Below are 27330 nucleotides of genomic sequence, written 5' to 3'. Positions count from 1 at the left end.
TCTCCCGCGGGCGAAGCGGCACTCGGCACCGCGCGCGCCCTGATCGGCAGCCGCCAGCCGGGACCATGGGCTGCGACGTCCGCGTGTCAGGGCTGCTCCGCCGCAACCTGCAGCCCACGCTCACCTACTGGAGCGTCTTCTTCAGCTTCGGCCTGTGCATCGCCTTCCTGGGGCCCACGCTGCTGGACCTGCGCTGCCAGACGCACAGCTCGCTGCCCCAGATCTCCTGGGTCTTCTTCTCGCAGCAGCTCTGCCTCCTGCTGGGCAGCGCCCTCGGGGGCGTCTTCAAGAGGACGTGAGTGCCCGGTCCGCGCGCCCGAGGGCCGCAGCCCCCCGACCCTTCCGACCCTTCCCGCCACGCTCGTCTCTGCCCCCGCGGGGCTCGGGCCGCTGGTTGTCCCTGCCTTCTGGAAGGCAGCGACCACCCCTCCCCGCTACGCTAGCCATGCGCAGCCTTAGCTGGAGGGCTGCCTCCCTCCCCCACCCCAGCTCTCCCCGCAAAACTCTCTCTGGAGACTGAAGGTGACTTCTGGATTGTTTATTCGCCTTCGCTCGCCCCTGTGAGGGCATAGACTCAGCTCTCACCCCTCTTCTCCCGCCCACACCCCGAGGGAAAGGGGTGAGGCAGTTTGCAGAGGTGGGAGGGTCGCCCTCTTGCACGGCAGACCTGAGGTTTGTCTTGTCTGCAGCCCCTGCTGCCGGGGGTGGGCGACGGAATTGGAAGTGAGGTGGAAGGAGAGGGAGTGTCACCTCAGGGGCCGTGCCCAGTGCCAGAGCTGGCTGCGGCTGGACAGAGTGCCCTGGGGTGTGCTCCACTCAGATCCTCAGCTCCAGATCAGCTGACACAGGGTGTCCCTTCCCCTGGGCGGCCACGGGGCAGGTGGGTCCTGTGTGGTCCTGCTCCTGAGGGAGCCAGGGTTCCTGCATGGGCCCCTGGAGGTGGCATCCTTCTGCCTCTGAGACAAACAGGACCTTAGCACTTGGGTTCATGTAGGGGAGGCACAGGGTGACTCACCCATAGCTTAGTGAGGTGACACTCCAGCTCTGGTGCCAGGATCCCCCTCCGCTTTCCCCCACCCCATGTTACTCCTCCCTGGCCTCTGCCTGGCATGGCCCCCAGAGATGCCCCTTGGGATACCATTGCAGAGCCTCAATCTCCCGCCTCAAATTCGACAGGGCCACCTCCACGGAGCCCTTTGGAAAGGCAGTAGGATTCACTCTCCTAGTGCAACTGGGAGAGCAGACCCAAAGCAGGGGCTAGATGACTTGCAAGTCAGAGGCTGCTGGAGGTTTCCCTAATCCTGGCTTCTGGCTGGGTGGTTTCCTGGACTGCATGGACTCAAGCGAGCAGGCGTCTGGGAACAAAACCACAGTTGAAGCCTCTGGGGAGCCATTCTGCACCAAGGGCTCTGCCCTTTGGCTCACTGCTAGAGGTATCTGTGAGGTGGGTTTCCCCCTCCACCTCACTTCTGGAGCTGATGGAGAGGAGCATAGGTGTCTATACATATGGACCCCACATTAAGCGACCCAGCTGACAAAGCATCAGTTAGGGAGTGATTATCCCCACTACCAAAATCCTCGTGTAGACCCAGGTGTCCTCTTGAGAAGCAAGTCTCCTTGTGTACAATAGTGTTTCTGTGGGTTTTGTACAGGATCGCATGCATAGGGGACTCCGAAAATCTTAAGAAAAAGCTCCAGATCCTTTCTAGTTCTGCCTAGAGGTTTAATTAGAAATCAGTCAGGGTATTTTTCTGGTTTTGTTTTCAAGTATTTTGACTTACAAAAGCTCCCTTACCTGGAACTTTTTAGGAGCCTGTGTAGTGCAAAGAACAGGAAAGGGAATGAGGCTCATTCTAAATGGCAGGTTGGCACGCCAGGCTTTGTAAAAACAGCAGAGATACACAACAAGCTGGGCCAGCTCTTCCTTGCTTGTTTTGTGCCTCCCTCAGGGCTCCTTACTCAACGAGGGGCTCTGAACAGGCAGTGGAAAGGGTCTTGCCTCAGGAAACTGGCTCACAGAAAAGAATGATCACGGTAGCCATAATAACTAGCTTTATGGAGTGTTTAGGCGATGCCAGGCACTGCTTACTTAGTACCTCACTTGTATCAATTCATTTAACCTTCACAACAACCCTGCAGAGTACTGCTGTTGTCTCCATTTTGTGGGTAAGGAAGCTGAAGCACAAGGAGGTTGAGAAACTTGCCCCAGGTCACACAGCTATTAAGCTAGTGAGGATATGAACCCGCACATTTGTGTCTAGAAAAAGATACTTTGGAAATCCCTCTTGCTTTTTCGTAGTCGTCAGCTTCAGCTCTGAAGGGTACAAGTTATAACCCATACTCACCAGGCAGAGGCATGGCATGAGTATCCCTGTGTGTACTCGTGGGCTGGGTATTCCTGAGCTGACACTCCTGGGAAGGAAACTATGGGCCTCTGGGGCTTCCGGCTGGGATCTGAGGGGTGGGGGTAGGGTGGAGTAGGGGGAGTAGTCCCATCAGTGGTTCAGGTTTCAATTCTGAACCTCAGTCCTCCCACCGAAAGACAAAATGTCTTAAAGAACCTCTTCCCTTGGTTAAGAGCAAAGTAGACTTCAGTGGAAATAGAGGGACATCACAGGGATGGCCTGTGTGTAGACAGGAGTTGTCACCCAGCTAGGGCTGGACAGCTTATCGCAATCCTCCATCCCCCAAAGCAAACAGAACCTCCACCAGCCCTGAAACCAGCCTCTACAGCTTGATTCCTTGGGGCTTCACCACAAGTTAAAATGCTAATACCACTGCTAGTGCTTTCAGCTTACGTGATTACTGCTGGTGTAGCTAGTCTGGTACTGCGGGAGGAGGGTTGGTTTAACAAATTGGGACGGGAGGGCCAGCTGTCGCGCGGGAGTGGGGAGAATTGCAGGATGACACACACCAGGCAGAGGAGAGCCAAGGGAGCACTCTTTCTCTAGGGTTCCTGCTCAAGTCCTGCCTACTCCTTGGCCCAGACTGAGTTCCAGGGCTGAGGAGAGTTTCTGGATGCCTCCAAAGGGACATGCATTAGAGGGACTGGGTGTAGAGAGCCTCGATGTTAGAGGGGGTGCAGAGGAGGGCAGGAGCCCTCCACTCAGGATGGGACCAGCTCTCTCTCTCTCTTCTGACATTGACAGAGATCTTGAAGGAGGCCACCACATGCAGGCCAAGAGGGACAAGGGTGCAGTTAGGGCCAGAAAAACGTGGACTAGACCTTCCTTAGAAAAACCTTGCTTATCGAGAGCAGAAAGCCTTTCAGAGAAGAGACAAACCCAAAGCCACCTGGTTGGCAGGGTGTATAGATATGTGCTTTGTCAGGTAGGAAAGAGGAGGGGTATTTAGACAAAAGGTTAGGGTTTTGTTCCTGGTTTCAAGGGGACCTGTTTAACCACCCTGGGCAGGTTGGGAAACCCCTTTATCTCAAAGGCATCAGGGCAGATAAATGGCTTTCAGAGTTTCCCCAACCTTTTCCCAGCCTCACCTGGGCCTCTCCTCTGCACACAAGCTCTTAAAGGAAGGCTTGAGTTATTCTCTTTGCTATATTAACTATGTCTTTCTCTACCTTTCTTTTTTTCTCAATTTCCTGCAGCCCTGCCTTCCCAATGCCCACCTCTGACTCTCTCCTGCCCACTGCATGAAACCCAATCTCCATGCAGTGTTCCCCAGGCCACTATCTGACCTACTTCCCCAGGATGCTGGCCCCCTGTGGTTCTGGGATCACAATACAAAAGCCAGTTCCCTTCTCTGAGCCAGACCCTGGTTAGTCTCCCATCTAGAAAGCCTCTGCCTCTCCCTCCAGCAGCTTGTCCACCTTTCAGCATGTAGCAAACGTGGGCTGAAGGTCTCCTAGGGGTCTGACACCAGACATGGTTCTTGCTTAAAAATCCATTTCTTCATGGGAGGTAGCACCTGACCCAGCAATTTCACTCCTAGGTATATTCCTCAAAGAACTGAAAACATGTCCACACAAAAACTTATACAGGGGCTTCCCTGGTGGCGCAGTGGTTGAGAGTCCGCCTGCTGGTGCAGGGGACACGGGTTCGTGCCCTGGTCCGGGAAGATCCCACATGCCGCGGAGTGGCTGGACCCGTGAGCCATGGCCGCTGAGCCTGCGCGTCCGGAGCCTGTGCTCCGCAATAGGAGACGCCATAGCGGTGAGAGGCCCGCGTACCGCAAAAACAAAAAACAAACAAAAAAACCTTATACATAAATGTTCATAGCAGCATTATTCATAATAGCCAAAAAGTGGAAACAAACCAAATGTTCATCAACGGATGGATGGACAAACAAAATGTGGTCTCTCCACACAATGGAATATTATTCAGCCATAAAAACGAATGAAGTACTGACTCATGCTATAACATGGGTAAACCTTGACAATGTTATGCTAAGTGAAAGAAGCCATTCACAAAAGACCACATACTGTTATGGTGTCATTTATGTGAAACGTCAGAGTAGGAAAATCTATAGAGGTAGAAAGTAGATGAGTAGTTTCCTAGGGCTGAGAGTGGGGTGCAGAGAGGAATGGGGAGTGACTGCTAATGGGGAAGGGATTTCTTTTGGGGGTGATGTAAATTCTCTAAATTGTGGTGATGAGTTCATAACTCTGAATATACTAAAAAAAACCCATTGAGTTGTACACTTTGAATAGATTAATTTCATGGTATATAAATTCTATTTCATTTTTTTTAATTTAAAAAAACTCATCCCAAAAAAAAACAAAAAAAACAAAAAAAAACCAACTCATCCCACCCTTTAATTCAGTCATTTAACAATTATCTCTGGAGCCAGACCCTGTTTTGGGGGTGAATATGACACAGGTCCCTACTCTAATGGAGCCTACATTCTGGAGAATCATTTTAGTGAAATGAAGGAAATAAGGCGGGGTAAGGATGGAGAGTTACAGAGCTGGGGGTTACTTGAGCTCAGTGGTCAGGGAAGGCCTCTCTGAGCTGACACCTGAATGACAGGAGAGAGTCATGCAAGCAAAGAACGTGGGGAGAGGTGTTCCAGGCAGACACTGGAACTGCAAGTTCAACCAGCGTGTAAGGAGCACTCCCTGCAGGTCCAGCACCCATTGAGCCAGGGAACATCGTCATGCGAGGGTGCTCCCCTGATCTGAGTCTAACAGGGATCCCCCCCAAAGACAGGCTTCCTTGCTCCTCCTTCTGGGTCCCCCCAGCCTTAACAAAGGGTGTCAAACAAGCTGGGGTGTCAGTGTGGGGGGACCCAGTTAGAGGGGGAACCTTTCCACCTGCCCCTCCCTCAGTCTGTCACCCCTTCCCTCTCGCCCTGGCTTGCGCTGCAGTCTCCAGCCTGCCCTCACTCCCAGCGGGTGTCCTGTCCCCTGGTTCCTGTCCCGGGCCCTGCTCCTCTCTTGGGAGACTGCCGGGCCCTTTTGGGGTGGAGGGGAGCTGGGGATGCCTCTGACCCCTCCTGGTTCTGCATTCTGCCCCTTTCCCTGGTCCTTCAGGGAAGGAGATTATCCAGGGTGGACAGGGGGAATCCCCTGAGGTAAAAATGTGAGGAGCATGTGAGTGCCGCCCTGGGGTCGCTCACCCCGGTGGCATGGGGCTGGCCCTCAGCAGCATTCTTCCCCACCCCTGGGCAGCGGAGGGCTTGACAGCTGGCTGACATCTTACTGTTTTGCTCAAGCCCTTCCCCTGCTTTGGAGCCTAGCAGCCCCTCCAATTATCACAGAACCAGGAAGGCCAGAGCAGGCACCCATGGCAGGACAAGGTGATCACGTGTGCCCTCTGGGTAAGGCAGAGCACCGGGGCTGACAGGTCTGCAGTGTGCTGAAGGTCACACAGCCAGCTGGCGGGGCAGGCACCTGGCTCCCTGCTCTCCCTGGCCCGTTTGCACCTTCCGTGTGGAGCCGTTACTAATAACTGACACACCACTGTAAAGCAATTATACTCCAATAAAGATGAAAAAAAAAAAAAAAGTAACCTGGACGTTTCTCAGGCTTCCTGAGGAAGGGTTCCCTAGACTGTCTTGGGGGAGTGGGGCCCTTCCTGTCATTGGCCTGAATTAACGTCAGAACCCAGGGCCAGGGGAGGGACGTTCCACGACACCGCGCTGGCCTTTTCCTGGATTGGGAGTCAGAACCTGGGTCCCCACTCAGCATTACTCGCTCTCTTCCCTGTCTGGGCCGGCTTCCTGATCTGTAGAATGGGGGGTAGGACTCTTTGGTCCTCGATACCACTCTGGTAGTCAGAGGGCCTGGCATCAGGAGTGGGCGGGGCGGGGGCGTCGGGCAGGAGCTGGCTCCGGTTCTCTGACCCTTTCTGCCCAGCGAGCCTACTTCTCCGGGCCTGATGATGCTCTTTGGGGCAGCCCAGGGCCTGCAGGGAGGGGGTAAGCTTCCAGTGAGTGAGCACAGGAGGACCGACTGTAACATCTCACTCCCTCTGCAGGCAGCCTCTCCAGGCACTGCTTGTATCCCTGATTTAATAGCAGAGCACCTGAGGCTCAGAAAGGCTAAGTGTAAGTGGCTTGCCGTGAGCTGCCCGCTGGGAAGCGGCAGAGGTGGGCCTAGGACCAGTCTTCAGGTTACAAATCCCACCACATCCGTGCCGCCAAAGCTGCGATGACATTATTATTCTATAATTTTCAATTACCCACTTTCCTGGAAGGGGCCATTGACCAAACCGTTAAGTGACCAAGACAATTAGTGTATTTCAGTCTGGCTCTGAGATGTGTCTAGGACTCCTTTTTTCTTGGCAACAACATACCATTCTAAAGAAACTTGTTCAGACTGATTTTCGGAATGACCAGGCACAGCCCTGCTGAAACAACTGGGGAGGGTGGGCAGCCTGGGATCCAAACCCAGGGTTCGTTGTGGTGTGGCTGTCCCCATTTACTGGGAACAAGTCTCCATCTCCCCTGCCCCCACAACCTTCTCACCCCGCCCGATACCCCAGGAACGCAGCTGGCAGGCTGCAAGGTCAAACCATGGCCCTGGGGTTGGCAGGAGTCACAGGGAGGGGACTTCCCAAGCCAGCCTCCCTCCAGCCTCTCCTTTCCTCCTGTTCTCTTTTTATCCCTCCCTCCTGCCTGTCACTGGGCCTGGGAATGAAAGAGCCCCCTTTGGGCACCAAGTGTCCTTCTCTGGAATAACAAGGTGAGAGGGTATCAAGAGGAGAGAGGAGAGGCCTGGACAGGGCTGCCCACTGGCCACCAGCCCTTCCCAAACCCCATCCCTGTCTCCTGAGCCTCCTGCTGTTCCAGTCAGCACCTTCCTGGCAACTTGGCCCACTAGATTCTTTATCTCGTTACCTCTGTCTCTGTCTCTGTCTCTCTCTCTCTGTCACCCCCATACTATCCCACATCAGCCTCCGAACAGCCTCTAGTCCCTTTCTCCAGGCCATGCTGTGTGGGGTGATGAGACAGGCCTTTCTCAAGCATTCCCATTTCACTAGCAACATCCAGAAACCCTGGGTCAAACACCTCAGGGCCAAACACAGTCCAGACGTGGGGTCCCACAATGAACAGGATACAGCAGATGCCTTGGGAAGCTTGCGACAGAGCCAGCAGTTATCCGGAAGCAGTTGGAGTTCCCATAACACCAGCAGAGGGACCACTGGGGGACTCATGTTCTAGTGGCTACAGCTGTTTGCCATTGCTTCCTAAGACCAAGGCTCTGAAGAATCTGGCCTCATGCTCCCTGGCTGCTCCGCTCTCCAGCTCGGCTGGGTCCGTGGCCCAGCATCAGCCTTTTTACACACACACACACGTGCACACTCCATGGGAAAGCAGCATGGCACAGGGAACAGCAAGTCAGAAGCCCTGGGTTTGGGTCAAGGATCTGTCTGCTACTTTCTTAGCCCTTCTCAGCCTCAGTTTACTCGTGGGTCACACGAGGCACAATTGCAAGGTCTACCTCACAGCGTTGTCACGTACACCAAATGTCTTGGACCCTGTAAACAAGTGTTCGTTGTTTTCATGTACCCTGTAATGTTAGTTCTCCTTTCTTTTCCCACACCTTCCCACAGCTCTTGCCTATCTCAGTTTACTGATCCCAGGTCCCGTGCCCTCAGGACTGTGCTACAGGACTGGTTAACCACTGTCATCCAGGTTTTTCAGGGCAATAATGATAATGTATTAATTCTTCAAGAGAGCATTTTTGTACCTGGGGTGTCGGTGCTTTACCACGAAGTGGTGAGTGAGGTTGTGGCAGTGTCAGGCCCATGTAGCAGCTCGGTGGGGGGAACACTTGAGGGGGAGATGGGGACCCTCTTGCTATCCCTGAAGTCAGGCCACCTAGGAGGCTGCCTAGTCGACCTTGTGCAGGGAAAGGAAGGGGAAAGAGAGAGCTATTCTGAGAGGCCTGTCGATTGTAGCAGCCTGCAGAGGTGTGGGCATCGCCTCTGTGCCAGGACCAATGAGACAGGCCACCAGGTAGCAGGAAGCAGAAACGCATGAAGCTCGGTGAGCAGCCCAGGCTGTCGGTGCTGGAGGCCGGCAGAGCAGGGATGCTTGGGGAGCGGGAAGGGGGTGCTGGGAGGGGCCTGAACAGCCCTCTCCACAACAAGAGCCTCTTGTTCTCCTTCCAGTGGCCGGGGTGAAGTGAGTCTCCCCTGGCCCCTCACACACAGCTCTGAGTTGGGAACAGACAGGGGTCCTGATTGGTAATCTCCAATCAGCAGATCAGCCTGGAAACAAGAAAATGAGAAAATAAAGAACTGCTGCTACCAGCAGAGCCCTTCTGATAAAGAATTTCATCAAAGATGGGGTGAGATGAAGAGCTGAGAGCCAACAGGGTCAGAGGCAAGAACCTCTGGGAAAAGACAGTCGGGGGGGGTCTCTTGGGGCCTCTCCCTTTTCCTCGGTGAGCTGGAAACTCAGGTCTTCTTGTCACAGAAATACCAACACTCCCACCTCCACAGCTCCAGGTCCAGCAGCCAGACGGAGGCACCTGGGGCTCTCTACCTTCTCATAATCTGAGACACTTTCCTCTACAACCCCTCCCTTCCAGAAGCTGCTTGCTGCCCACTCTCCTTCCCCCCACGTTAGCCTTTCAGACTGGCCCCAGAAAATACGAGGCTTCCTTCCTTTCTCCGAGAGTCTGCTTACTGGGCGGAATGTACCCGAGAGACCGGACAGAGCCTTAGGCCTCCACCCATGTGTTCACTCATCCATTCACTCCCTCAGTCTGCTGCTGTGGGCTCCTCTGGGGAAGGTCACCACTCAGACACCTCTCAGTGGGGCCTCCCTTCTGGACACTTGCCAGGCACAGAGTCCAACAGCTCTGCCCATAGAGGGGTCACCAATTTCCCCAAATACCTCGGCTGTGGGCTTTGGTTCAGGCAGCTCAGGCCTGGTGCCTGCAGAGGGCCTTGGCGTGTTCCGTTCCTGTGTGGGGAGGGCAGTGCAGCCCGGCTCGGCCACTTTCCCCGGCCCCCCTCCAGGCTCACGCATGTGGCACGGCTCCCTGGAGGCACTCAAAGCCATTCCCCTCACACCTTCCGTGAGAGAGATGGATATGTCTTTGCATATGATTGTTTATAAGTAAACAATCTAAAGTTTAAGTAAATGATACAAATTCACTTCTAAGTCCAAAATTAGCAGTTACACTTTGTGAAGTGTCCATTACATAGTTCTCACGGGTACCCCGTGTGGTAGGGATTGTTATCTGGGCAGACTCAAGACATCTTGCCCACGACCCATAGCTAACAAGTGACAAAGCTTCTGCCACAGCTCCCTTTGCCCTTGGACCAGAGGCGGGGGGAAGCATCTCGGCTTCCGCGGGGGCCACCCGGTGAGTGGAGGACAGGGTGGGGGGGGGTCTTCCTTCGAAGGGCTCCGGCCCCCCTCCACTGACTACACCCTCCACTACTGCAGCCTGGCCCAGTCGTTATGGGCCCTCTTCACCTCTTCTCTGGCCATCTCCCTGGTGTTCGCCGCCATCCCCTTCTGCCGAGACGTGAAGGTGCTGGCCTCAGTCATGGCGCTGGCGGGCCTGGCCATGGGCTGCATCGACACCGTGGCCAACATGCAGCTGGTGAGGATCTACCAGAAGGACTCGGCGGTCTTCCTCCAGGTGAGCCCCCAGCAGGCGTGGGGCTGGGGGCGGGCAGGGCACAGGGGAGCTCCCTCAGCCCTCTCCCCCGGGCCAGGCATCTCCTCCCCGAGACCAGGACAGTGACCCAGAAAGAGTAGCAGGGTCGAGTTCGGTGTGACCGTTTCCAGCTGGACCATACTGGGCCGTTATCTCTGGACTCAGGTCTCTTCGTCTTTAAAATGGAGTGATGATCCTGGCCTGCAGGTGGTCAGAGGAATCTAAGTGCTAATGAGAAAAGGTTCTTTGTAAGTTGGAAAGGGCATGATGGAAGGACTTGGTATTTTCTCTCATCTCCTCCTCTCCCTGTGTTTCTTCTTCCTTCCTTCTCCCAGTTACCCAGGATTCCAGTCCAGCCCTTCCCTTTATTAAGCCCCCTTCCCTTTAGGGTGTTAACTGGTGGATGCTAACTTGGGAACAGCCCCCAGCTGGTGGTTAAGCTTTGGGAAAGAAGAGAGAGGGAGGGGTTGGCCACTGTCACCAAGTTATCCCAGGCAGGAAGGTGGTGACAGGAGCTTCATTCCTCACCTCTCTTGCCTCCCACCCTACTGGGCCCCCTCCCAGGCAGGGGCTCCCCAGATGGGACACAAGGTGGGGGGCAGGCAAAGCCTGAGCCATGCCTCCACCCACCCCGATTCTCTTCCCCTCCCAGGTTCTCCATTTCTTTGTGGGCTTTGGTGCACTGCTGAGCCCCCTTATCGCTGACCCCTTTCTGTCTGAGGCCAACTGCTTGCCTACCAATAGAACAGCCAACGCCACCTCCGGCGGCCACCTGCTCCACGCCTCCAGTGTCCTGGCCCACCACCATACTGGGGCCCAGCCTTGGTCCAACCAGACGCTGACCCCACAGGACGGGGCAGGGGCCCGCGTGTCCTATGCCTTCTGGATCATGGCCCTGATCAATGTGAGTGCCACTGGGGCAGGGCTGGGTGGGGACTAGTGGACAGTCACCCATACCAGTCCATACCAGCTCCCAGTACAGATTCTTCTGTTTCTGAGAAACGTACTAGGGCTGAGATATGCCTTCAGGAAGGCAAGAAGAGGGGAGAACTGACCCCCGGGGATTCATCTGAACACAGGGGGTTGCAGGAGATCACCTCTAATGTCCTTCAGTTGTGACATCCTGGGATTGTGATTCTCAAGGGAGATGAAACAGTGAGCAGGTTTAGTGCAATGAGATCAGGGTCAACTTCCAAGTCATCAGAGGTTCCCTGGGGAACCAGCTCTTTTCCTCCAAGGCCAGATGGTGTAGACCCTGGGACACAGCACTGCAGGACATACCAGGCTCTTCTCCAGGGTCCTCAATCACTGGTGGGATTCTTCTGTGCCTGCTGTGAGGTGGTCCCCTGTGGAGGCTGGAGGATAGACAAGATGACCTCCAAGGGACCCTGCCTGCCAAGGCTGCCCTGGTGGGAGCAGAACAGGGGGACCACGTCACTGTGTCTGGGTCAGATACCAAGGCCCTCTGCACCCCAGCTCTCATCCTCCCCTGCTAAGTCAGGACTGACTCTGGTCTCTGGCTGGAAACCTCCCCTGGTGCCCTGCGGCCCAAGTTAGCCCAGGCTGGGGCCAGATGGAGAGCTGGGACACGCTCCCCACCAGCTCCCCCCCAGCTTGGGAAGAACGGTCGTGAACACCAGCAGCGCGCACTGGGGTGAGGAGTATCCCAGGTGGCCATCCACCTGGCTATGGGATGGAGGTGCCACATGGTTTGTCACTCCAAACTTGGAGTCTGTCTTTGCTCTAGGCAGACTTGTTACCTACCCCTCCTGAGGCAGGCAGTCTGGGCCTCAGAGTGACGCTATACACATAGCATCGAAAGAGGCCTTTGAGGGCGCTCAGTCTCACTTAAACAGCAGGGCAGGGGTGTCATACCATCACTGACTCAAGGGCCTGATGAGGGGCCAGTAAGAGGCTTGGCCAGGCTGGAACCCTGACCCCCAGCACAATCCCCTAACAGCTGCCCTATAGTCACTGCTCATTTTCCCTTCTCTTTTGTAACTTTCCCTGTATGAGATTCTTCACTGGGGGCTCTGAAAGACATACCCCTCTCCCTCTGCTCCTTTTCCTTTCTGCCCATGCCCATCATTGTTTTGGAAACAATGCGGCTTTGGGCCTGTGCCCTCCACAGGGGACCTACGAAGGCAAAGAGCACTGTCCGTACAATGTCAAGGCTGAGACTCTGGGACCAGGAAGCCGGAAGGTCCAGGCAGCTTAAGCGTGAGGTCTGTTTTCTCTTGCCGCATGAGGTGCAGACTGGAGGCACTTTGTTTGCTGCAGGATTTCCGGACTTTTTCCATTGGTTTGTGTCTGAAGATAAACAGCCCACCCCAGAAGAGAATGGGCTGTGCATGCATGTGGGCAAACACATTCACACAGGCCAGCCCACCTGGCATTCTCTGACTTTTAAGGTAGAGCCCACCTTCCCTGAATGGGCTTCTTATAAAGATCTGGTGTGTTCCGGCCAGCGACGTCAGCCAATCCTCTGTGAAGTCCTTCCCACCACCCACCTCCCTGGAGAGCCCAACCTGCGTGAGCACACCTCTTTTACAGCTGTTTCCCCTTGGCCTTCCCCCAGGCATTCTGCTACCACAGGCCTCTTCGAGTGGGTTTCCTGTTTCTCCCATCAGACTGGAGGGAGGGCTTCACCTCCCTCATCAGACCCAGGACTCCTGAGGGCAGGGGCTGTCCTGTCCATTCAGACCAGATTTATGGCTCTAATGCTGCTGGGGTGTGTCTGACTTATTTATAAGTGGAGGGAGGCTCCCAAGGTGCCCACAGGGAGGTGTCAGCACAGGGGTGGCATTCAGGTGACTTGGGAAAATGTCTATGCGGGCCAGCCTTCCTCCGGGCGACGGGGAGGCTTCCCCAGGGCAGCACTAGGCAGGGGCTGGCAGCCCCCTGATGTCCGTCTACCAGGCCAGCTTCGCCTGCGAGCCCAGAGAAGCCCATTAGTCCCTGGGACACTTCCGCAGTTCCCTGGGCTTCCTCTCTTTCTGAAGCAAAAGGAGCCGGGATGAAGTTGCAGCAGGAAGGGCAGAGGTTAGACTTGATGAAGAGCTCCCTGGCAGCGAGGGTGGTTAGACACAGGCAAGGCACCTGAGGGAGGTGGTGAAGGCTTCCCCATGCAACCTCAGGAATAGGAGACGTTTCCCATTACTCTGGGGAGTTCATAAAACTGAAGCGGCTTAACATAAATATCAGTGAACATGACACTGGGCTCTGCGCGTGTGTTGCTCACAGCATGCATTTTTCAATCCGGAGGAGTCCCTGTCTCTGTTTTCCCTAAGGATAGCCTCTGTACCTTCTTCCTAAGGTATAACATCCCCCAGAACAGCCCCTGACATGGAGATGGCACTGGTCGGAATCAGGTTGCCCGGGCGCCAGTCTAGCGCTGCCTCAAGTCAGCTGTGTGACCGGCACTCATGCTCTCAGGTCTCCTCCAGTTGTAACAGTTTTGACTAAGTAATAACTCTGAGCCTCAGTTGCCCCACCTGGAAAATGGGGTTAATGATTTCCCCCCAGCACGTTTTACAGAACTGTGATGAACAAAAGCCAAACTTCTTTGTAAAGCATCACATGCTCTGCCAGCATGAATGAGTGTGAGGGGCCCTGCTCCAGCCCTGCTCGGGACAAGGGTATTAGAAAGGAGTTTAGCACCTCCTGTGCCAGCAGAGGCCCGGTGTGAGTCCAAGCTTTGCATGTGACGAGTACCTGTCTTTTCAGGGAAATGACTGTGGTTAAAGTTGGGCAGCAATCACACCAAGCCTGCCCAGGTGTAATTGCACCTGGCTGCATTTCCCAGGTGGGCACCCTGGGAAAAGAGCTGTCTTCTCCCAGGACTGTGCAGACATTTGCCACACAGCCACGTGGAGGTGCATGCAGCAGGCCAGGCATGGGAAATGGGGACCCTAACGGCAACAGGGCTCTCCTGACCCTCTGCCCACCCCCAGCTCCCGGTGCCCATGGCTGTGCTGTGTCTGCTGTCCAAAGAGCGGCTGCTGACCTGCTGCCCTCAGAGGAGGCCCCTACTCCTGTCTGCAGATGAGCTCACCCTGGAGACGCAGCCTCCTGAGAAGGAAGACACTTCCTCGCTGCCCCCTAAGTTTCACCCAGGTGGGGGCTCTAATGAACTCTCAGGCTCACGGCCCCATACCGAGGCTTCCCTGGTAAGCCCTCCCACCCAGAGGGAGAATGTAGATCACAGGTGAGAATGGTTGGGGATGAACCCTTGGCACTGCTGGTCTCGGGAGGCAGGAGATGGAACAAACTGGCCAAGAGGATGAGGAAGGCAGACTTCTGGCTCCAGCCTGCATTCTGCCTAACCCCTCCTGTGTGACCCTGGGCGAGTTACCTGACCTCTCTGAGCCTTGCTTCCAACAGCACCGTGAGATGGACAGGGGCTGTTCCTAATAGACAGTTGGAAGCTGGAGAAGGTGGGAGGCAGTAAGTGGTCTCCCCTCTGCCAGGGCTCTCCTGACCGCCGGCCACCGTCCCTGGGTGCGCAGAGGAAGGGAGCAGGAGCTGAGACCTGTCCCTGCTCTTCTCGTATGTCATCCAGGGCACGAGGACCTGTTCCGCTGCTGCCAGAGGAAGAACTTCAAAGGAGTCCCTTCTTCTTTCTTCGCCATCCACATCACAGCCGCCCTGGTCCTGTTCATGACCGACGGCTTGACGGTGAGCCTGCCCTCAGACGGTGTCCCTTATTGGGCACCCCCTTGCGCCCCCTGAGCCTCAAGTCTGGGGATGGTAAGAGAAAGGAGGAATGTCAAGGTTTCCTAGAGACCTCACCTGTACTACAGTGGGCCCCAAAATTTAAACCAAGCACAAGTCCCAGGGGAGAGTCTCTCCAGAATTGAATACAGCCCCTTGGAACTGTAGTCTCCTGTCTCATTCAGTTGTTTTTATTTTCATGAACTCTGTGGATAGGGGCCTCTGGTTTGTTACTGAGTGTAGGCTCCCCACATTTTTTAAAGGGGCAGTGCCCTCTTCCCCCAGGTAGAGGTCATGCCATATAAACTCTAGGGCACTCTGCTTCCTGGAATACATTCGAAGCCTGGGCTTCTCAAGCCACGTGGTAAACAAACTACAGGTGGGATCTGGGCCCAGCTATTCAGTCCACTAGTGACCTCTGTTACTGTTTAGTGCCTTTCTCCAGAAATCTCTAAGGATTAGGACAGTTTTGAATGGCTGATTGATTAACTGGTTGCCATATGAGGGACTCTCCAAAGAAAAGGCCCTAAAAACTTAGATGACCTGGTGGAAAGTACTCGTGACGGTACTGGTTGACTTCCAACTCTCAGTGTGACCTTGGGCAATTCACTTCCCTCTGCCCTCTCATCTGTAAAATGAGATGCCTATACACACCTTTTTTTCAGCTGCAGCACCCTTCCTTCAACAAAAAACCTTCTGTGGAATCCTCATAAATAAGGCATGTAGTGGAACTCTGCTCTGGTTGAAGGGGGGAGCAGAGCCTCCCTGACCAGACCCTTCGGGACTCCCGTGGGGACCCAGAGACACCTTCCTGGATCCCCTAGCTCCTGCAGGCACCGTCCGTAAGCTGTGGTGCCCAGGTTCCACTCTCAGCTCAGGCCTGTGTGTGCCGCGTGGTCTCAGCTCCAAGCCCACCCCTAAGCCTCCAGCAGCAGGACCAGTCCCTGCCAGCCCACACCACACCTGCCCCAGCTAGGCCTCCTCTGCGGGGGTACGCTGCAGGTGTGCTCAGCAGGACCTGTCTCCCCACAGGGGGCATACTCCGCCTTTGTGTACAGCTATGCAGTAGAGAAACCGCTGTCTGTGGGACACAAGGTGGCCGGTTACCTCCCCAGCCTCTTCTGGGGCTTCATCACTCTGGGTCGGCTCATCTCCATTCCCATCTCCTCAAGAGTGAAGCCAGCTACCATGGTTTTCGTCAATGTGGTAAGTGGCCTCCTTTCACTTTTTGGAGACCCAGAAGAACCCTTCACTCCTGGCCCTGGTACTGCCCCAGGACATTTGTTCGGAAGTGGACTCTGTCAGCAGGTGAGAAATGTAGAAGTAGAGGGAGGAGAGGAGAGGAGAGAGATGCTGGTGCGGAAGGGATGGAAATCCAAGGCGTGGAGCCTATCCGTGCGATCTTGGAAAAGTCCTTTCCCCTCTGTGGGCCTCTGATTTTGCACCCATGGAAGAAAGGGGCTGTAGGAGACGATCAGTGCTGTGTCTGGAGCAGATCCCAGCTGACAGCCTGCAAGGAGTAGAGAGAAGCAGGTGCTGGCCTTGATCCTCCCTTGTTCACCTTGGTGCCCAGCTGGTCAGAGCCCTATGGCCAGTGGCCTTCAGAATCACCATCTCTGGGCTGGGGCCTGGGAATTTACATCTTGCAGCTCTCCCAGATGATTCTTTTTTTTTTTTTTTTTTTTTGTGGTACGTGGGCCTTTCACTGCTGTGGCCTCTCCCGTTGCGGAGCACAGGCTCCGGACGCGCAGGCTCAGCGGCCATGGCTCACGGGCCCAGTCACTCCGCGGCATGTGGGATCTTCCCGGACCGGGACACGAACCCGCGTCCCCTGCATCGGCAGGCGGACTCTCAACCACTGTGCCACCAGGGAAGCCCTCCCAGATGATTCTTAAGTAGCCAGACTGGCATATAGGATGGCCTTCAAGGAACTGGTCTTCTCCGGAGGCAGGAGGTCTGGGCCTGAGAAGTGGGTTAAGACTTTTACCCTCATGTGTGTCCATGCCACCATCTATGACAAAGAGGTCCAGATTACAGATTCCTGTAAGGGTGTCTAGCCCAACCTCTGACCAGGGGTTGAATCACCTCTGTAATATCCCTTCCAAAGGGTCCACAGTCTGTCTAAACACCCCCGAGTGACTGGAAACTCACCACCTTTCCAGGAAGTCCAATCCACTGTCGGAAAGTACTTCCTTGAGTTGAGTTTCTAGTGGAGAGAAGGTTCGGAAATATGTAGAGGCTACAGATGTCAAAGATCATGAGCCCCAAGAAAGGCCCTTGGATTTGGCCTTGTGCTGGTTGATGACTTTCAAGAAAGAAATTTCTGTTCAATGTAGATGGGAGGTGGGGGGAGGGGGGTAGAAGCCAAACTCAGGAGGTTGAGGGTGGGAATTCCCTGGCAGTGCAGTGGTTAGGACTCCGTGATTCTACTGCAGGGGGCATGGGTTTGATCCCTGGTGGGTTCGATCCCTGGTGGGCTGGGAACTAGGATCCCGCAAGCCGCACAGTGGAAGCCAAAAAAAAAAAAAAAAAAGAGGTTGAGGGTAAGAAGGAAGTGGAGGTGTGAGAATTGCAAATATATCTATGAAGGGAGTTTTGTTTGACAGGAGTCAGGTGGTATGAGCGTGTTTGTAGGCAGAGGAGAAAGGCAGGAAGCCTGTAAGGCGGAGGCCTGTGAGGATAGCACGTCAGAGAGTAAGTGAATGAAGAAGGCCAGGGGAGAGGGGACGGAGTCGAAGGACAGAGGCGAAGGAAAGGCTAAGCTTAGTAAGAAGAGGGCCCCTGTTCTGTGGAGCTGGGGTGATGGTGACGTGATGCAGGCAGAAAGACTCCTGAGGTCCGTGAGGTGGAGAAGAGTGAGGGTACAGGGGCTGCTGGTGGCCAGACTCTCTAGCACACGAGGCCAGCTGCTTGGAGAGGAGACAGTGGGCATGACTCTGGGTTGGTGAGAAAAGGAAGTCTGAAGCGTCCACATGAGTTAGGCACTGATGATAAACTCACCCGGGGTGCTGGTTTTTAAAAAGGAAAGTCAGATTTCTGGGTCCAGCTCAGACTGGGTGAATCAGAATGTCCAGAGGAGGGGGCTCGCAATCTCTATATTCAACAAACACTCTAGGGGGTTCGTGTCATCAAGCAAGTTTGGGAAAACACTATCCTAGAGCAAGTGATTCCCACATACATGAGACCCACTGGAGGTGCTTTTGGAATATACAGATTCCTGGGCCCCTACCCCAGAGATTCTGATTCGGGGAGCAGGGGGAAGCGTGGAGGGGAACCTGGGTGTCTGAATTGTTTTAAAGCTTTTCAGGTACTTTTCGTGGGCAGCCTGTTGGGACCACAGCTGAACAGCCCTGAGCAAGCTCCCAGATGCTGCAGCTGCCATGTCTCAAATTCACTGCAACTTCTTCCCAGATTCCGCTCATTTTAAAATTAAGGGTCACTCTGCTCTTGATGTTCTCCTGGATCTCAACGACCACTTACTGGTTAATGAGTACACACGTGGGTGGGGGGGCCCTGCGGGGAACGGCTGGGGTGCCGAGTTCTACAGCATGAGGTCTCTGCCTTTAAGGAGCTTACAGTTGGCTAGGGAAGAAGATGGGCAGGGGAGAGGGAACGTGTGTGTCCCGGTGCAGAGGTGAGGATGAGGGTCTGGTAGGGAGGTGAGAAGCAGGCTGACAGCCAGTGTGCGCCACCGACTGAGGAGGCGGCCACGCCGAGTGGGAGCAGAGTTGGTTGGCAGTTGCTAATTCGCCCTTGGCATCCTCAGTCTTCTGTCATGCAGGCTAACATAAAAGAGTTAGGTGTTTTTAAAACTTCCCAAGTCTAGAGATTTTCCGGGCGACGCTTCAAAGCTTTGTTTGTAAGGTCAGAGCGGAGTAGGAGCTAAGCGTCTCTAAGGCATGCGCGGTAGGCTGTTTGCGAGATGTCTGGCTGGGCTCCCCTCCCCCCTTTCTCCTATTCTCAGGGTTTCCTTGGCCGACACCAACTGGGGAAGGTGCAGTTCCCGCATATTCCACAGGGGAGCGCACGGGTCACACAGCGCTGCCCCTGCGGCTGGAGAGGAACTTTTCAAGTCTGCAGGCGGACTGCTGGTTTTCCTTTCTCCATGACCAGCCAGCTTTTCCCCAATTTCTCATCGCCTTCGTCTCCGCCATGACAGGTCGGCGTGGTGGTGACGTTCCTGGTGCTTCTTGTTTTCTCCTACAACGTCGTCTTCCTGTTCGTGGGAACAGCCAGTCTGGGCCTGTTCCTCAGCAGCACCTTTCCCAGCATGCTGGCCTACACTGAGGACATCCTGCAGTACAAAGGTGAGCCGGCGCGCCCAAGAGCGAAGAGGCACTCCCTCGGGCCGGGCGCTGCTTCCTCCCCGCAAGCCCCTCTTCCTGGGGTCTTCCAGCTACAGGGTCCCTGCCCCACCTCCTCACAGAAGTGAAGGCTCCCCTCCTGACTCTGGGGGCAACAGGCTTGTTCTGGCCCACGTGCCCCCCCATCATGTGATTTCAGACCACAGAGAAACAGTAAGCATCTCTTTCCCATTTTCTTCCCCCCCCCCCCCCCCCCCCCCCCCCGCCCGTAGCGGTGTCTACAGACCCACAGCTGGCATCTTGTGTAACACCCACGTGCTGGAAATAAGTTCAAAGAAAAGCAAAGTTGCACAGGAAAAACTATAGCATAGGAAAGGGGTTTTATAACATCAGTAAAGGACCTCTGTGTTTTGTTGTGGCGGTGGGTGTCGTTCGAAACAGGGGAACGATGACTCCACACCTGATTGAGAGTTGTGCCTAGCTTCCTTGATGTCGGAAACCTCTGATTCCCTCAACTAGTCTCCTTCCCTTTCCGTAGCCTCCCAAGGGCGTATAGCAAAGTTAATTAAAAATAATTGTTTTGAACATTTAACGTTACCCTCAGAAGTAATCAGAGGTGCCCTAGAGTGTTGGAAAACCAGCACTAAAGATGAGTGATTTCTCTAGAGCAGAAGTGGGGGCCGTTGGTGTAGGGGGTTGCGGGGGGGGCGCCAGGCAGGGTCAGAGCAATGAGAGCTACGTCCCGCTCATCCGCTGAGTTGCTCCTGAGACCTGGGTCCTTGAAATCAAAGGATGATGCCCAAACTTCAAATGAGTAAAGGAAGTAATGAAGTAATGTTGGTATCACCTGTCACATAGTATGTCCCACAGAGGTTGCAGTGATTAACAAATGTTAGAGTTTCAGAAGAAGGATGTTATGTTGGTTGGTTCTGCTGCAAATGATCACTCAGATCCGTCCTCTTCTTTTCTCACCATCCCCGCCTTAGTTCAACCACTCAACCTGTTTGGATTAGTTAAGGGTGCCCAGCTTTTCGTAATTTCTAATCACTCCCATCCCTGCCTTGGCAGGTCTTGGCTTGTCTCCTGGCCTTCAGATTTGCCTCCATCAGTGGTTCTCACTGCTGGTTCCACATTAAAATCACCTGGAGCCTTTGTAACAAAGCCCAGTGCCTGGGCTTCATCTCCACGAAGTCTGATGTAACTGGTCCAGAGCTGCTGAGTGATGGTAACGTGTAGCCAGGGTGAGGAACACTTACTGGGCCGTCCTCTACACAGCTCCAGAGGGATTGCTTGGAAACACAGAGCTGCTCACAGCCTTCACATCTTCTGTGGAGCGCTTTTCCTTTCTCCAGCCTTCTCCCTCCCTGCTTCCCCTCAGAGCCGGCATTCTAGCCATGGTGAATTATGTGCTGTTCCCTGATGGCACAAAACCCATTCTGTATCTCCACACTTTGGCACAAAGCGAACCCTCTGCCTGGAATCCCCTCTCTCTTCTGTCCCACCTTCTCATCTGCCTGTTCAAGTCCCTCCCCTTCCACCCCCTCTGGGAAGCTTCTCTGACCCCACTGGGAAGGTGTGCCCCCCTCCTTTGTACCTGCCTCTCGTGTTTGTCCCACCTCAAGGCTTTTCTACCTATATTATCTGCGTCCTCTCCTTGACAACACGCTCCCTGAATGCACCAGCAAGGGACAAGGGCAAGAGCATGGGCTTTGAGGTCATCAGCAGATCTGAAGGTCAGTCCTGTCTCCAGACCTTCTGGCTTTGTGACCTTGTGCAGGTCAATTTCCTTCCCCTTTCTGAGCCTCAGTTTTCTTATGTGCAAAATTGGGATGCAAATACCTTCCTGTGAGGATTGTTTTGTGCACTAGAGGAAATGTAAAGCTCGACTTAGCAGCGTCAGGTGCTCAGTATATACGTTAACTCTTATTATTCATCTGAGTACCCTCAGTGTTTAGCACAGTACCTGATGCACAGCAGGTACTGAAAGGTTTTTGAACGTATGAGTGGAATAGACAGTGGGTACTGCTGACCAGTGTTGAATCTAGAGATAGCTTCATGGAGGGGAGGGAACGTGAACTGCCCCAGGGTTTGGAAAGTCAGAGGAAAAAGGAAAGGCATTCTGGGGAAGGATGGGGTGGGGGTTAGTGAACAGGGTGAGAGCAAAGGCACAGAGACAGGTATAAACGTAAGTGAGGAACTTGAAGGACAGCGGAGACAATGGCGATCTCTGATTCAAACAACACTAAATGTCTACCGTACGTTGGCCACTGTGCTAATATTAAGCAGTGGTATATGCCACTGAACTAAAATTCAAGGCACATCCTCTCTCATGGGCTTCCAGCCCGTAGAGGGAGGCTGCCTGGTAAACAGGTGGGAGGCACACGTGAGAGTAGAGTACAGGGGGCTGAGGGAGCACAGAGGAGGAGCTAATCCAGGTTCAAGGACGGGGGCTGGGGGGAGAAGATTATGATGGAAAGCTCAACTTAAAAGATGAACAGGAGTTTTCCAGACAAAGAGGAAGAGGAGGAATGTTCAGGAGGGGGTGAAGGCATATATGAGAAGCTGGCGGTGAGAATGTGTGCAGGGTCAGGAAACGGAAGAGAGTTTCTCCTGAGTGGAGGGTAGATTGTGAGCATATACTGTGGCAGTCTGAGCTCTCAACGGGGGCAGATTATAGAGGGCCCTGCAAACCACATTAAAGCATTTGGACCTGATCCTGATGGCAGCGTTGAAGGGTTTAAGCAGGGAACTGGCCAGCGCTCTGCTGAGCACTCACGTGTCTTGCATCAGTTATCCACACAGCAACCCTGCGAAAGAGGCGTTGTCATGCCCATTTTACCGAAGGAAACCAGGGCCTAGAGAATGGGAAGGACTTGCCTAAGGTCCCATGCTAGTAGGTGATGTAGCGGGCTTGGAACCCAAGTCTGACTCTGAAGCTTGGGCTCCGAAGGTCTGTGCCATGTTGCCAGATTGACCAGAGGTGTGGCTGGTCAGCACGATGCCAGGGCAGTGAGGACACTAGCCTGCCTGGCAGAGGAGGTCAGGAAATCTTTCTGGAAAGGTAGTTGGCATTCCGATTGGGAAGGGCCCTGAATGCCAGGCTAAGCAACCTGGAGTTTATACTGGAGACAGTCGTGAGCAATTGAAGGTTTCAGAACAAGGAAGGGATATAATGACAAGTAGGACCTAAGCAATGTTCAGAGCTAAAGTCTGAGAAATCTCAGGGATCCAAAGTAGTCCTCTTAGGCAGCTGTACCACTTTCCAGAGGCTTCCCGGAAACAACCTGGATTATGCCAGCCGACTTCCGTCTCCTTAACTTGCTATTACTAAGCCAGATCCTTCTCTTTTGGTTAGGCTGTGCGACCACGGTGCTGGTAACAGGGGCAGGCGTTGGTGAGATGGCCCTCCAGATGCTGGTTGGTTCGGTATGTGGGGAAACTCGGGGTGGGGGGAGTAATCAGGGAGCGCCCCTCCAGGCAGGTGAGAAGATGTGGCCAGCCCCCGTCTGTCCCTTCCCTGAGCCTCCCACACAGCAAGTGGGAGCCCCACTCTGTCTCCGTCACCTGTTTCCGTTTCCGAGCCACCCTTGAAAGCTGAGCCTCCAAATGTGGGACCTGGAGATGTAAAGGGATGCTAGGTATTGTCCAAAGCAAACACAAGCCATGTCTGGGAGCAGGGCCAGAGGGCCCCGTGGGAATGTTTAGCTGTCAGCCTGGGATGGGTTTGGGCTGCAGGCGGAGTTCCTTTCCATCCCTCTCAATCCACCGCTCCCTGCCCCACCTCTCCTCGCCTCTGGCCACCCTACAAAGGGCCCAGCTTTCCTGCCCGACTCCTGCCCTGATCAAGGGCCCAACTCACCCAGTTCTCTTCAAACATACCCACGTTTCATTTGTTCATCAGGAAAAAAAAAATCCACCTACTTTTTATGGAAGACAGTAATGAAGATATTGTCATGCTTCCTTTTACAAAGGAGGATACTGAAACTCAGAGAAATTAAGCAACTTGCCTTCAGTCACACCTGTAATAACCAACAGAGATGACGTCCATACTTACGTCTTTCGGTCTCCAAAATCCCCCTAATCACTACTCAATTCTCCTTCCCTTTTGTCCTGCTGGACAGGAGGAAGAGCTACATCTTACGCTACCCTCTGCATTGAAATGACGTGATGTCATTTGTTTCAGTGTAATCTAGTGCAGGGAAGAAGGGGTACAGAGGGGTACAGAGGAAACATACTAATTACTAAAGTTGGTGATGGGTCCATGGGAATTCCATATGCCACTTGAGTATATGTTTTAAATTTGCATAATAAAAGGATACACACACACACACAACACACACACACACATCATAATAAAAGGATATGTAGATATACCTCTCTCCTCTGCAGAGTTCTATTCAGGGCTTGAGGGTATAGAAACAGCTAATATGATTGGAGTTTTAAGGAAGATACGGAGATTTTCAAAGGTTCCAGGACACAGAGCCGAAAGGGACTGCAGGGGTCACTGGGTCCAACCTCTGCCATACAGCAGGATTTCTGCCACCTCCAGAAACATAACCTTGAAACAAGGCCAAGATGTCCCTCCTACCAGTGTTTCTGTCTGTTAGCATGCTGGGCCAGAACTTGACTGAAAAACCTGCTGAGGCCCGAGAAGGCTGCTTCCTCCAATACATCTTTATGTGAGGTTTTGATGGCCTGTTTCTCTGTGTTTTCCCCTTTGGCAGATATTCCAGGCTCGGGGCAGCTATAGTTTCCTGGTCTGTGGCGTGATCTTTGGTGGCTTGGCTTTTACCTTCTATATCTTGCTCCTGTTTTTCCACAGGATGCACCCTGGACTCTCATCAGGTAAGGAAAGAATCTGTTTCTACACAAGAGGAGGAAAACAGAGCAGGGGGGCACATGAGAGATGCTGTGGATCTTAGCACGCCACAAATGATGTTCTGTTCCAAGTAAAATGCAAGGAAATGTTTATTTTTCTACAGCTTCCTTTTCCCCTCTTCCTGCTTTGCCCTGCGATTGTCTGTGCTGGGCTCTCAGGGCAAGAGGGAACGGGATAGGCTGACTCATGGTTTCTCCATCAGGAGAGGGGCATGGTCTGTGAACTGGCTTCCTGCATCCCACCAGACCAGGGGACCATGGGCCAAGAATCGCATTCCAGCCTGTGCTGAGCACTGAGAGGCAGAGCCTGCCTCCTTAGCTGGAACTCGGCCCAGCAGCCTAATTGGCCATTTCTTTGCAGTTTGGGACTTGACTCGAGTCCAAATCTCTTTTTTTCAAAAAGAAGTCCTTCAGGCCAAGTGGCAAAGAAAAGCTCCTTCAGGGCAGAGACACCTCCTAAGAATAGTCTCGCTCCTGGAGACCCCAGGCAGGGGGAGTCCCAAAGCTGTTTTCATAACCCTGAGCTCTCACCTGCCTTTCCGCCCAGAGCTCTCAAAGTCCCAGCAACTGAACCAGCTGTGCACACAGCCAGTTCTTAAGAGAAGCTGCCCAGGCAGAAACCTTATCCTCTTCATAGAAAGTAAAATACCAATCACAAAAAGACTGAAGGGTCAGGCATCCATGGTCCTGTCTCTCAGTAGGTGATCATACACTCCCTTTAAACATCAGTGTGGGCCCCCCAGTCAGCACACACTACATCCTTGTGCCTGAGGTGGCAGGTACCAGAGTTGTTCAGTCCAGCACTCGGCACAGGGCCTTCAGTTAGGCCACCGTTCAAGAAAGCTCTGATGAATATCCAATGAGTAAGACTTCATGAGTTCCCTGTCCACGGGAGACCAAAAAAAAAAAAAAAATATATTCCCCAAGCCCTAGACACTAGTCTCAGCAAACTGTCTCCACCGACTAGTCTGCCAGAACTAGTAGGTCTGGCTTTTCACTCGGCTTCCTAATGTGAGCCGTTGAATGGCAGAGACACAAAAAGTAAGCTGTCGGGATGAATAAGGGCTAGTTAATCAGAACTGCTCAAACATGCGACCTGCTTTTTCTCTTGTAGTTCCTACCCAGGACAAAGCACTTGGAATGGAAAGCCTGGAGTGCTACCAGAGGTAAAAGTGAGATGAAGGAGGCTGGCGAAGACTTCCAGCCTCTTGCGCACCAGCTCAGGTCAAAGGGCTGAAGAAAGCTGGGGTGGCAGCGGAGGCAACCCCTCGACGCCTTGGTTCCAATCTTCTCTAATACTTGGTTGGGTAGAAGAAATTAAATTGAGTTCTGGTACCTGGGTCCTCCCTGGGCAAATCATTAGATGTTTACCTGGCTATTCAAGTTACTCTCCTCTTCCCTGGCTCAGACTTTTGGTAAGAGCGGGCTAGGATACCCAGCTGGGAAGGAAGAAGACAGCTAGATGCTTCACTCCACTGGCCGCCTCCTTCATGGACCACACCCTGGGTTTGAAGATCACTCTTGGTTGAAGTTTGAAAAAATAAGTTGAAATTATAAAGAGCGATGATCATTGCTATATGTAGATAGACTTTAAATTAATCAAAACAAATCCCAAGTTATTCCCTGGCATGCTCAAAGGATTTATGTGCTTTTACTTATTATAGTCCGAAGGCCCTCCAACTCCTGCTGCTGCTGTCAATAGTTCGTCTGTAATCTAAAACATCGAAAGGAAAAGTTGAATCTTGCTACCTTTGGGGCACTTCAGTGGTATGCTGGGCTAGCTCATACCAGCTTATAAAGGCCAATTGTTAAGTATTCATTTTGAGAGCTGGTTGTTAAACCCAGCCATTATTTAAAATTAAATTAGAGAAACTTATTACCTTTTTTTTTAATGTAATTTAACTATGACTACTCAAAACTCATCACTTCCTCACTTCTTTATACCTATGCTCTTGAAGTTATTTATTGTGCCTGCAGGATAGAAATATAAAGGTATGCTTCCGTGTGTGTCTTTCCAACTCCACTTTCAGTGATAATATGTTAGTGGCTTGAGATCAGCCATGGTGGGAGTATTTACACCACAGAAGTTGGCAAAAGCTACAAATCATGGCTTTATTGTCCCCTTGGAGAGCCACTTGATAAACACTTACCAGCATACCACTGCTAATCATCAATGCTAATTGGTCCAGAAGTTGTCTGGGAGAATGGGATAGAGTTTCTGCTTTTCTTACTGACATTGAATGGCTTATAAAAGGTATAGAAACAGCATGAAGAATTTCTCAAAAATATCTAATTTAAACTTTACATCTTCTATAGGGAAAAAAACTCTTTATATCACGTCAGAATTTTCTTTAACATAAAGCTGGACGACTGGCCAATTCGAGCTGTGCAGTATACTGAAAGCAGTGTCTGTCAAGGAGTATCAGCTCCTGTCCAGATCAAATCCTGTAGTAATACAGAGACAGAATGCAAACTCAGCCAACTTGGAGCGGTTAAGAGTGCTGAGACTTCTGTAAGTAGTGAAATGGCTATTACAGTGGCTGTTTGTGTGTTAGTTTACCAGCACTTTCTCTGTGTAAATACAAATGTACATGTATAAATATAAAATAAGTGGATCGTGCTTCTCAGTAACCTGTCCAAGTGGAGCAGTTCACATGCCCCACACCAAAGGCTTATCCTGGAACCGTCGGCACTGTCATGTTAGCCAGCTCCATCTGCCGTCAACATGGTGTCACAGTGAGAATCTGGCTATAGAGAGAGACCTGGTTCAAGCCCTGGCCTCACCTTGTAGCTATGTGGCTGGCCCTGGGCAGATCACTGAGGCTCTTCCAGCCTTGCTTTTTTTGTATCTTTAAAGTGATATTTCTAAAAGAACCTTACCCTACCTCAAAGGAATTCTGAAAGAATTAAGTGAATTTGTGTAAAGCAATTGTCATATGCCTGACATAGAAATTTGCTTAATAACTGTTAGCAATTTTTACTTTTAAAACCTCCTCGTTAGCAGCTTAGAAACTGTTCATATGTTTGGTACATATTTATTGTAAATCAAACAGATCCAAATTCTTTTGAAAGCTGGTGGTCTGGGGGTATAGTTTTAACTGTGCCTGTAAATACTTAAAAGTATTAGATGGCAGCCAGAGTTACTTGTGCAATCTAACCAGTGAGTGACTGACCTGGGGAAAAAGAAAGCAGCTATATTTTTCTTGTGGTTTTTTTCAAGAAAACATCCTTTTTGTACAGATTTAGAAAGAAGAATCAATAGCTATATCTAAGGTGATCATGATTAATCTGTGAATATAGAAAACAAGATTGAAACAAATCTAAGAGTACCTTTCCTAAAATAAAATATTTTAAATTTAA

At 52.7% G+C, this 27330-nt stretch overlaps 1 protein-coding gene across 3 annotated transcripts; it reads left to right on the top strand.

Moving 5' to 3' along the window:
* MFSD4A (major facilitator superfamily domain containing 4A) lies at positions 1-27330 on the top strand. 3 transcript variants are annotated; one of them, XM_032621731.1, is made up of 10 exons: positions 1-295; positions 9859-10057; positions 10728-10979; positions 14029-14191; positions 14637-14752; positions 15821-15994; positions 18948-19095; positions 22448-22518; positions 23817-23937; positions 25085-27330. In XM_032621731.1, the coding sequence occupies exons 1-10, from the start codon at positions 66-68 to the stop codon at positions 25138-25140; spliced, it is 1530 nt and encodes a 509-aa protein (XP_032477622.1). In that variant the 5' UTR covers positions 1-65; the 3' UTR covers positions 25141-27330. The 3 variants fall into 3 exon arrangements, with proteins under 3 accessions (XP_032477622.1, XP_032477626.1, XP_032477615.1); XM_032621735.1 differs by lacking the exon at positions 10728-10979; XM_032621724.1 differs by lacking the exon at positions 25085-27330 and having other exon boundaries at positions 23817-25056.

Source organism: Phocoena sinus, chromosome 1, assembly GCF_008692025.1.
Source record: "Phocoena sinus isolate mPhoSin1 chromosome 1, mPhoSin1.pri, whole genome shotgun sequence".
Classification (NCBI taxonomy): domain Eukaryota; kingdom Metazoa; phylum Chordata; class Mammalia; order Artiodactyla; family Phocoenidae; genus Phocoena; species Phocoena sinus.
The sequence above is the reverse complement of the archived record's forward strand: the minus strand, read 5'-3'. Positions and strand labels throughout refer to the sequence as shown.